This window comes from Amphiura filiformis, chromosome 3 (genome assembly GCF_039555335.1).
Source record: "Amphiura filiformis chromosome 3, Afil_fr2py, whole genome shotgun sequence".
Classification (NCBI taxonomy): domain Eukaryota; kingdom Metazoa; phylum Echinodermata; class Ophiuroidea; order Amphilepidida; family Amphiuridae; genus Amphiura; species Amphiura filiformis.
The window spans coordinates 7,586,679-7,598,937 of NC_092630.1; the positions used below are offsets into that span (position 1 = coordinate 7,586,679).

The following is a 12,259-nucleotide window of genomic DNA, read 5'->3' on the forward strand; positions in this document are numbered from 1 at the left end:
CACTTAGAAAGTCATTGCACCAATAATACAAGATATAAAACAAATAAATATTATAAAATTACACACTACATAATATATACAGAGTAATACCATAAAATATTTAAAAGATTAAAACACATGAGACTATAAACAGGATAGACTAGTTAGGTTTGTAAAATGTGCTCCTTGAGCGACTTTTTTAAAGTTAATAATATTGCTTATTTTGTTTTAAATTGTCAGGGAGGTTATTCCATGCTGTTGTTCCAGAGTACCTGAAGGAACGTTTACCAGTTTCAGTATGAACAGAAGAATGAAAAACATTTTTATTTGCAACAAATCTAGTGTTGTATGAGTGAATGTTTATTTGTGAGTGAATGTTGTCCCTCAGGACCTTAACCTTTTTAAAACACCAAGTTTTTGTGATATTTTGCCAGCCATTTTTCCAATATGCTTATCCCATTTAAGTTGCGGGTCAAACCACATACCAAGATATTTAAATTCATTCACATTCTCAAGAGTTTCATTATTGATTTTTATTTCCAAGTCACCCATTTTTCTAGTTCATCCATTTAGAAATATGGTCTAGATCTTGGTTTAAACCATGCTCAATTTCAGACTTATTGTTTGAACTAAACAAAACTGCAGTGTCGTCAGCATATAAGACAACCTTACTTTTGTTGATTGCGTTGGGAAGATCGTTTATGAATAAAATAAAAGAAGGGGCCCCAATATTGAGCCTTGAGGCACACCGACTGTTACTGGTTGCGGATCAGATTGCACACCATCAATTAGAGTTGTTTGCTCACGACCTTTCAAATAATTTGAAAACCATCCCAACTCAGTGTCTTTGATTCCATACCAGGAAAGTTTGCGAAGGAGAACAGTATGAGACACCGTATCGAATGCTTTTTTAAAATCTAAAAATACAGCCCCAGTAACTTCACCTTTATCCATGTTGTTAAAAATATAGTCAGTAACATCAGTTATTGCAGTAAGTGTAGAATGTTTGGGTCTGAAGCCAGATTGCGCAGTTGTTAAGAGCCCATTATGTTGAAGATATTCGTACACTTGGGTGTGGACAGCACGCTCAAGAATTTTAGAGATGACAGGAAGGACCGAAATAGGTCTGTAATTGCTGCAATCTGACTTCTTCCCCGCTTTAAATATGGGTGAAACAATTGCCTTTTTCCACTCCTTGGGAATGGAGGTGGTGAGGATGGTAAGATTTAAAATGTAGGCAAGAGGTTTAGAGATCTTGTTGGCACCTGCTTTTAGAAGCCGGGAGCTAATGTCATCAATGCCGGTGGCTTTGCCTGATTGGAGTGAGGAAAGTTGTTTCAGAATGAAATCCTCATCAATTTCCTTAAATTTGAAAGGAACGGTGGAGTAATCAACAGATTTGCAAACATCATCACCATCTCCATAAGTTGAATAATTGTCTAAAAGAAATTGATCATAATTTTACTGTCATCGGATTGACCGAAACACATTTAAAAAGAAAACCGCATAATTACTATAATTTGCCTGACTATGAATTTGAATTCACAAATAGATTCAATCGTGAAAAACGAGGAGCCGGTATATACGTATCAAAAAATGTTAAATATAAAGTGAGACATGATTTAAATAAAGCAACACAAAATTATGAATCTTGTTTTATAGAAATTGATCAATCAAACCAAAAAAATGTGTTGGTTGGCGTCATATATAGGGCACATACATGTATTGACAGTTTTATTGAAGAAATAAATCCGATTCTCGTAAAAATCACAAACGAAAATAAAACTACATATATTATGGGAGATTTTAAAATTGATTTATTAAAAGAGGAAATACATAGACCAACTCATGATTATTTGAACATGACTCTGTCATATTCACTGCTACCAGCTATAACAAAACCAACTAGAATTACGGAACATAGTGCAACGCTAATTGACAATATCTTGACTGACAATTATGACATTAATTCTGCGATATTGATTACAGACATACGTGATCACTTTCTGACTATTATTTCAACAAGCATTAAAGTAAGGAAGAACCAAGCAAGTAGTAAGGACACATTTTGTAAAAGAAACCTTACTACCAGTAATGTTAATCACCTAAAAGAAAAGTTATCAAGAATTAACTTGATGATGCCAACAAAGATTATAACATATTTATATCCAGGCTTCAAGATCTAATGAATGAATGTATTCCATTGAGGAAATGCACCAATAATAGGAAACAAAATCCGTCATTGCCTTGGATTACAGGTGGTTTGCTGAAAAGTATAAATAACAAAAATAAACTTTATAAAAAGTTTAAAAACTCACCCACAGCAAACAACATTAATAAATTTAAATTGTATAGAAATAAACTACATAGCCTCATCAGAAAGGCAAACCGTCATTATTATGAAACTAAGTTTAACAAATCTAAAAATGATATGAAACAAACATGGAGAAACATCAATAATTTACTTAAACGTAAGAACAGCAGTAAAAATAATCAAACTCAATTTAAAGATGATTCAGGTAATCTCATAAGTGATCTTCAACTAGTTTCAGACCAATTCAATGAATTCTTTGTAAAAATTGGTCCGAAATTAGCCGGAAAAAAATGGAAACGGTAATAAAGACTATCGCGAGTATTTACTACATCCTCTTCAAAATAGTATGTTCATGTCGCCTATATCAGAACATGAAGTGATAAAAGTCATTGATAAGCTTGATTGGCATGGAAATAAAATATCTATCTATTTATCTGTTTACGAACTTTCATATCTGGTAAGATTTTGGGGAAAATTTGTGAAAAATCGGTATCTTGCACATTTTTCATTAAAGAGAATGTCAGAAACAACCGTTGTTGAACATTTGGTATACATACATACATAGACAATAATTTTCCGTATGGTTTTAGAAATAGCGCGTTTCACAATGTATGTTACACTTTATTCAGTTTCGTCCACCATTTTACTGTTTTCTATCAGTTAAGTTTAAGCTAGTTTACACATGTACGATAAGAATAACTTTTTCACAATGGTACTGATGGTCGGCAATTCGTCCCAAGAATATGCCGATTAGGTGCGCATTTCGTTCAAGTCTCTCAGCTTCACTCTTCCGATGTATTTTGGTTAATGCCCAAGTTTGCACTCAATAAGTACAGGGGAGCGTTGCCGAGCGGTTAAGGCGTTGCTTAAGGCGTTGGACTGTGAATCCAAGGGTCCCGGGTCCACTTGAGCTCGGCTGTCTCTTTGTGTCCTTGAGCAAGGCACTTTACTCTACTTGCTTAGTGCTTCGGAGAGCACTTTAAGCCGTCGGTCCCGTGTACATGTATCCGGGACATGTATTTTTTCACATTAGAGAGATTGCGAAATTTACGTGAAACGTGACACGGGAACGCGAACGGCAAGCTACATTAGTCGAAAATCGGTTATTATGCCCTCTAGAGGGTGAAATCTATTGTGAATTGGTCAATCGTGCAATTACAGTAAGGCGATTACGTTGCGGTTGGTAGCAAAAAATGACGTTCCAAAAAAAAAAAAAAACGCGTTATAAAATGCAGAAAATGTTATGTTTATCATGTTATGAAACGAATCAAAGTATCCTAATAGAACAAGTAGAGTCCGACATGTAATAAAATCCATTTTGGGGGTTAAAATTTGATCTCGTATAGACAAGAAGAAGTGAACAAATTTCGATTTTTTCGACGCGAATTCGAACGGGCAGATTGCCTATTTATTTGTGTGTGGAAAATGCCGTCCAAAAATCAGCTTGCGAAGATTGTGTCGTGTTACGGCATAAATGCGGTATAATTGTCTGTTTGGGACGGGGAACAGAAGTTCGTGCAACGCTATTTTTCGCCTTGCTTTTTCGTTGTGCAATAAACAGCTGTCAAAGTGTTTTGCTTATGGATACTATTCAGCAAACTCCAAAATGTTTTTAAAACATGATAATGCATGTGTTTTTGGTTTTGATAACATATCGATGTATGTTTATATAAAAATCATGAAAACTCGTGTTATACTGAAAAAGTAATACAACAACATTTTAAACCAAAATTCGAAATGCTATAGTAAAATATCATTTGGCAAACATATTTAAGTGTCTATTGTGTTAGAACGTTTATCAGCAAGTTTAGAACAAAGGGTTTTTTGAATGTTATTAAAACTTTTAATGCCCTTGATCCTCACATAACCTTTAACCCGACATTTAACGTTTTCTCTAATATATTTGTGTTTGCTGGGTAGTAATCGAATTACGCATATTATCTATTTTCATTTTGCTTTAGAAAGTAAACAGGGTATTATTTATATGATAATGGAGTTTGTTTCTTGTTATTCGAATAATATACACCAAGACTTCCTAGGCATCCAACACCAAACTCTGTTTAGATTATTTAGACAAATAGCATACACGTGTGAATATAGGCCTATACTCATTTTCCAATAGCCCGCAAAACTCAAATATCGCTAATCTGGACTGAATGCTTGGAGCATTATAGATACAGCCAGTCGTATTTGCATATCAATACCAAGGAAAGTAGTTCGATGAAAGAAGATAATCTTCTCTGGTTCGATGCACCCAAGGTGAATCAATGGGTGTTTCCTATTACCTTTTGATTATTTGTCTCAGCATAGCGCCATCATGATTGCAATTGCGTTTACACGTAGTCTTGGTTCAGACTGTATCACGAACCAGAGGATGATTTAAGGAAGCCCCATCATGCACTGTAAAAGTGTTATCACTAGAGTTTCAACTGCCACTTTACTTTTCAAATCCCATTGAACTCTGTGCAAAAGATGTTGTTTTAGAATTGCCCGTGTGTCATTATTTCTTGGTCGATTTCAGATCTAAAGTGATGTATGCAAGAAGGATAATTCACACCTTCTGTAGATAACATAAAATGTGAAATCGACCAACTTTTTGAAGGTGTTTTACTGTAAATATATCTGTCCAAATTCAAATTTAACCATGCACGTGTGTATGCAGTGGGCGGGCAGTGGTGTCATGTTCACTCACACAGCTGTGCTAACCGCTTGACTTGCTGGGAAGTGCTTAAATCATCCTCTGATCACGAACATACTAGGAACGACGAGCGTTAGGACCGACACAAACTGGCTGTGTAGGAGGCTAGTTTGGATGTGAACGGGACTATGACGTTCTACCGCAAAATGCAGAAATCCGTAACCCGTATGGCGTTTGCAGTGAACGCCTCTCCGCAATCTCTCTATTAAAGTCATAATGTACGATCTTTTTTCAGAATTTACCTTTATTTTTTTCAAAACCGATTTTTTGGCATATTTGTAATACTTACACAATGTTCTAACTTAAATCTATGAGCGAACTGTCAAATTCGTCCTATTTGTAGTAAAACGGGATGATTCTGTTGATCCGACATAAAGTCATAATTTTTTTAGATTATGACTTTATGTCGGCCACGATCGCAAACCGTAGTCTCGTACAAAACTACATGTAGCTTGGTTACGCTCCCTCCACATGTGGAGGGAGCGTAACCAAACTGGCCGCGTAGGAGACTAACTCTGAGGCCGCACTCGCTGTCCTAATTCAAATAGTGCGAGATGTTTCGAGTGATAGAGGTGAAGTTTATGATGTTGTTTCTTTGCAAATTCCCAATGTTTTTCGCGTCCAAATGTATTGGGAACTTTCATAATGATTGCATATTATCATTTTAGAAGAAAAAAAGAAAAATCTAAAAATTTAAAAAGATCGTACATTAAGGCTTTAATGCAGTGTGCACGTTAAAGAACGTCACAGGCTATTCGAAAAGAGCAGGGGATCATCCCGGTACTGTTGACTGTACTTCAAAATACTCTCATCTACTCTAGGTTCCAGAGTAAAACATAAGTACAGATTGTCTGTACGCAGTGCGATAATACTCATACATATGAGGGAGGCACTAAAATGGAAGAAGAAGAAGTATAATATAACCCAAAACATAATTTTACGTAAGCTGCTATTGTCACTTGTTGGGTGACAAACATCGGTTTATGGGCTCTTACCCGATATAAAAATTCAACAAACAACATAATGACATGTATTAAAATAACCCGTTGCATTTCTCACGCATTTTTTAGTTTAGGTTATGGTTGTTTTTCAACAGGAGTTAACATGAAAAGGTTGCTATGAGACCCCTTGAGCAAAACCTCTGAATAAATATGAAACGGAATAATTTTTACAATATACGTCATTCGATAGGTCCCATTGTACTTAATTCAATCTACATGGGTCACCGGATCCTCATGATAAACATAATACCTACAATAAACATTGTCAATCGTGTTGATATTTGAAAGTTCAAAACTCATGACAACCATTGAAATACTGATTATAACCATACTGTGTTAACAGGTATATTGTGCAGTGAAATATTTCCTCAGCTTTGTTAGTTCGTTGTTGATTTTTCTTTTGAATATGTTTGACGTTGAAATAAAATTTACTGTGTACAAAATAATGCTTTCAAGTATTTAACGCATTCTTCTATGTGCAAGATGTTTGCAATTTCTGTGCACAAAAGTATGATATTAATGGTCAGTCAAAACAGCTGAAATAATGCTCGATATTATTTGATAGTAGAATTGTTAACAAAATAAGTACAAACATTCCCCACATAATGCGGCCATGATGTCATAATGTAAATTTGGAAAATGCTGGCTATGTACCCCGGCTATGTACAAACTAGGCAAATCTGATTTTCGACTAAGAATTCTACAAAATTTACCGAATTTTCTCCTAAATATAAAAGGAAATGACTGTTTCACCCATCTTATGAGTACAAAGTCAGTAGCTCTTGGAATAATTCCACAAGCGCGAAATGAAAATCATTGAGGCCTTACCACCACCACCCCCTCTATGGTCATCTTTGATGGCCGGTCCTACCCCCGGGTAAGGTGCTGTGGTAAAAATTACATCACTAAAATGAACGCAATGGATGGATCTACGATTAGCTTAGGTCGTTTGGACGTAAATGTGCGCGTTTTTTTTATGACGGGTAAAAAATCTTAGGGTCTTATCTTAGGGTTTCGTAGTTCTAGGGTATAAAGGCACTAAAACTAAATTACAAAATCAAGTGGTCGATATGTGGAGTATCTTAGTTTGCATAATTTGATACCTCATTTGGCACAATATGTCTTTATTAGCCCAAGTTATACCATTTGAATCACAAAAGTAGAGTTTCGAAAATGACAAATTTGATTACCGGTATTTTCTCTTTCAGGGCGATTCCCGCCACCTTGTGTAACAGACTCAATATGTACAGCGTGACACATTACCGCTCCCTGCACTGTGTTTATTTGTCATTTATGAAATGTTCCCTTTTTCTGTCATATTGGTATAAGCTATATAAAGCAGTTGCTGATAATAACTCATTCATTTTCATGAAATCAAGTAATTCTGTCATGACGTGTCCATTATCCTATCGACGACATCGTCTCCTAGCGTGTCTGAGCATGGTTTCCGAATTTGACTTCCTTGTTTTCCTCGAGTTCCTTATCCCGGGGACAAATAACTACCAGGTTCTGGTTGTACTTCATCAACACCAATATCAGCAGTAGATAGCTACTTCATCAACACCAATATCAGCAGTAGATAGCTACTTTATCATTACCAATATCAGCAGTAGACTTCATCCATACCAATGTCAGCAGTAGATAGCTACTTCATCAACACCAATATCAGCAGTAGATAGCTACTTCATCAAAACCAATATCAGCAGTAGATAGCTAATTCGTCAATACTAATATCAGCAGTAGATAGCTACTTCATCAACACTAATATCAGCAGTAGATAGCTACTTCATCAATACCAATATCAGCAGTAGATGGCTACATTTTGTACTTCATCAAAACCAATATCAACATGATCAATACCAATGTAATATCAGCAGTGCGGCTACTTCATTAATACCAATACCAGTAGCAGATAGCTAAACATGCTAAACGGTTCCAAAAAGTAAGTCCCCCTAAGACATTTTGATATAATCCAAAAACTACTTAATCAAACTCTCTTGTTTTTTTAAGTCTGGAACATAGACTGATTAATTATGCATCAAGTGAGCGTGGTTTGTTTTTACATTTCATCGTCTTTATTGAGAATACAGCCGTTTATGAAATTTTCGACCAAAAACTACACAGACCAATTTGTGTTTGTCAATTTTTCTATTTAATTGAATAATTCAATCAAAAGAAGCTTTGATTTTCATAATTTAAGTCATCTTCAAACACTGGTGATGTCAATCGATGATGCGATAAATCATGTAAATATTGTAAAACTACATGTAGAATGTGCCGCTGTGGGTAATGCTACCTGTTATGATCTCTATTTGCACACATTGATGTACTGCTTTTGAAGATACTGGGTTATCAGTTGATGGTAATTCCTGTTCATATGCATTCGCATTCTTGTTTTTGGCAAGATTTTTTGATTGGCACAAACAACATTAGAAATACAGGCAAGAAAATGAGGATAATTCCCGAATGTCATCATTATCTCTACTTAAATAAACTGATTTATATCTCTTGGCATCATCCTGTTCATCTGCAGTCTGAGCGTGTTCTCTGCAAGGATTTTTGATTGGTACAAATAACATAAGGAATACAGGCAAGAAAACAAGTCCATGCGTAGCACCTATACTGATAACAAGCACCATTGTACTGAAGAAAGTACGATAGATGTAAGAAAAGCTTCCTGATAAGACACTGACTGCTAAAATAGTCGATGTTGCTCCTTGAAGAGTTGGTGCGCCAAGGGAAAAGAGAGAAAAAATGGATCGCTCTCGTCGAGTTTTGGCTGATGACGATACAAACGCATAAGTGATGTGAGCCGAGTAGTCTACGCTGAAACCTAATGCCAGAATAAGGCTTAGCATTGAAATAACATCTAAGGATATATTCCAGATCGACATATACCCTAATATACCTATAATGGTAGATACAAGTGATATAGTTACGATGGTGCAGCATACTGGGTGTGGAATTAACAACAATGAAATGACAAACATTGCTGAAATACCAATACTAAGTGTTAAAACCGTGTTTTGTCGAATAGCGATGAATTGTTCCATAAACCAAGGAGCGTACCCATGGTATGTTATAAGTTCTAGATTAGAAGTATCCAAAACTTTTCGAATTTCTAAGAACATATTACCTAAACGTACAGATGTAACTAAGTTTTTGCCGATTACATAGAATCTTGAGCTTATTATGGAGCTATTAGTCGAGTCGAAGATGATATCAGGAACAAATTGTTCAAACACTGGAATACTAAGAAATTGTTCTCTAAGAACTTGCAAAAACGTTTCCTTGGAGGGATTGGTAATGCCAAGGATATTTAAAAAGTTCAAGTATTCTCTAAGCCATGATATACTGATTGAAGAGTTGTGGAAGTATTTGCTGTCTTCAAGTTTCGCCATTGTGTTTTCTAATTCCTCCTGTATGTCAGTGTCCCAATACGACAGTTCCTCAGTGGCTACTATTGACATATCTGGGCCGTACACTTTGAAGTAAGACTCCTCAACTCCATAATATGCATTTAGATACGAGTCATCAGTACCAACAGTGTTCAAATCTAAACCTTCATCCAAATTTGTAAAACCCCAGATTGCAACCACAAGATAGCCAACATATAGAATAAGTACTACAACTACAGATACCCAATGCGTGATGAAGGGTCCGTAGTATTTCTTAAAGAAGATCATCAAACCTGAATCGGATACATTGCCATAATCTTGTGAATCAACAGATGACCCACCAGCGCAAAATATATAATAAGATTTAGAAGGTGCGTTTTTCTTGGGCAAAACTTTTCGCAACGTGATTGCATGTCGATTCTTCTCCTCTCGATGACCAATAAAAACCATACAAGCAGCAAAGAATGTGATCATGTAGATATATGCAAAAATAACAGAGACTGCAGCGTACATACACATTAGACGAATGTAGTAAAACTGTGATATGCATCCTATGCTAAATGCTAGAATATCTGTAATGGTAGTAATGGTAATCGACAAGGCTGCCTCTTGGAAGGTTTCTTTCATGCGCTCTTTGATAGATTTGTAAACACTTGTTAGACGCCAATTGGATATCATGATAAACATATCATCAACACCAATTCCTGAAAGACAAGAGTATAGGAGATCATTAAGGATTCGGATAGCAACGGTTGCACAGTATTTTGTGTGGGACATGAGAGCACATCAGACATGTCGAATTGCATTCTGAATACGAGGAAGGTCCTTCTGATATCAAGTAATTTTGATCTTTCGTCTGTTAAGCAGAATATTGACACAGTGCATGACCTTGAAAACTGAATGACTAAGAATATCATATTGGACTCATTTATAGGAGTCAAAAACATTACATTTGTGCATGTACATCGAAGCCAATTCCGGGGGGGGGGGCACTTCAATTTGAAATGGATATAGGTGTAGGACTGGCACTTTCGCACTAAGGGGTATTCGGTGAGAGCAAAATGTAAAAAATATGGGATCATTGGGTGAGCGCATGATTTGTGGCATTCGGTGAGAGCAAGATGTAAAAAATATGGGGTCATTGGGTGAGAACATAACTTTTTTTAATGGAATCTTTGGATGAGAACCGAAACAGCGCCACAGAAACCTCGAAGATCGAATTTCTAGTTCTAAATGGCTTCAAATTTCTTTTTCTTTTTTCAAAATGAGTGACAAAATGAGTGATAAATGAAAGTTGCTGTTCAAATTGAACTTGTAAGGGTCTTTGGGTGACAGATCAAATGGAAAAATAGGGGGTCTTCGGGTGACAGAGCATGTGTTCGTAAAAAATATGCGGTCTTTGGGTGACAGCGATGCTGAAAAAGGGGATCTTAACAGCCCTACATACGCGTCACCTCCAAAAATGGAGTGCCCCCCCGGGAGTCAATTGTTCCAACTAGATTACATTTTAGGTGATTCAGAAAATAAATAGTTTGCACTATCTGCGATGTCGGGTTAGTACGTTTCAAAGCAACGTTAAAAGACAACACATTGATATTATGATGGGGTGAGGTACTTTTACTTTATTATGTTTTGTTAACTTACCAAAAATCAAAAAGGGCATAGAGCCAGCTACATTTGCATAAGGTACTCCAATAAAGCTGAGCAATCCGAAGCTGCATACCAGTGCCAATCCTGCAGTAAGCACTCCTAAACAAGCCAAGATTGGTTTGGTTCGTACCCAATCAAAGGAAACAGCAGAAAGCACAGAAAATGTTACAATAACAACGCCAACAGTGGCAACTAAATCAAAGGTTACCGCAGAAGATTCATCAAGTTCTAATTGAAATGAGTGCGATATTTGTCGGTAAACAGTTATTTTGTCTGTTTCGAAATCTTCCAGAGTACGAAGGAATTGCTTTTCCCACAAGAGTCCCTTTTCAAGTTCGTCATCGGTGTTGTATCTCAAGTTGTATATGAGTTGCATAGCTGAGGCACTTATAATGCGTCCATCCGTCGTGAAGGATACGCTTCCAAGTTGTGTTCCTAAGAAAAACGTCTCCCCAGTTGGCAAGGAAACTACAGGGTACGTCAGCGAAGTTGATAACACATTTTTCGCAGTGTAATTTAGGAGAACAAGAAGCTCATTTTCGTGACATTTGTTTTTCCATTTAATACACAAATCGTTAAATCGGTAATCTTCACCTTGAAACTTACACGTGGCATTCGTAATCGTATCATGCAATCGTAGAACTTCATTCAATACTTGGACAGTGAGGACATTACTGCCTATATTGGGTGTTATTATCACTTGTCCCCAGATGCCTATTCTAGTTTTGTGTCTGGTTAACATATCTTCGTCGACGACGTTCGAGTAAACATCTTCGATATAAGCACGGTTTCGTCGTGAATAAGTTCTCTCAGGGCCATACAAAGTCTCCGGATCGCTTTCTTTGCTGAAATGCGTGAAGAGTCCAACCGATAGACCAGCAGTTATCAAAATTGGGACGATGAAAAATGGCCAAGGTTGCTTGGCAACCATTCCTCCATAGCGATAAAATAACCACTTTAAAGCTTTTTCAATGCAGTCGAATCTCATGCTGATGCTGATGCCATGTCAGAGACCAATTCGTTTTAAGGGGTCCTATATTGACACTTTCAGGATAGCCCGTTGAAAAGTCATCCAATCGATCGCAAGCCAGTATCCAAAATTGATAAATTCAATATAACTTTATCTGACCATGTTAGCTCATGTTCTGGATGTAAGTACGCTATGCAGGATTGATCAATACAATTATTGACCCTGTGCTTTACAAAGAGCAGGGATATA

General features: G+C 36.5%; 1 protein-coding gene across 1 annotated transcript; it reads right to left on the bottom strand.

The window, feature by feature from the left end:
* Positions 1-8,421: 8,421 nt before the first annotated feature.
* On the bottom strand, positions 8,422-12,028 carry LOC140147042 (patched domain-containing protein 3-like). Its single transcript, XM_072168814.1, has 2 exons — positions 11,035-12,028; positions 8,422-10,094 (listed from the first exon to the last, which is right to left on the bottom strand). The coding sequence occupies exons 1-2, from the start codon at positions 12,026-12,028 to the stop codon at positions 8,422-8,424; spliced, it is 2,667 nt and encodes an 888-aa protein (XP_072024915.1).
* Between the last annotated feature and the right edge of the window lie 231 nt (positions 12,029-12,259).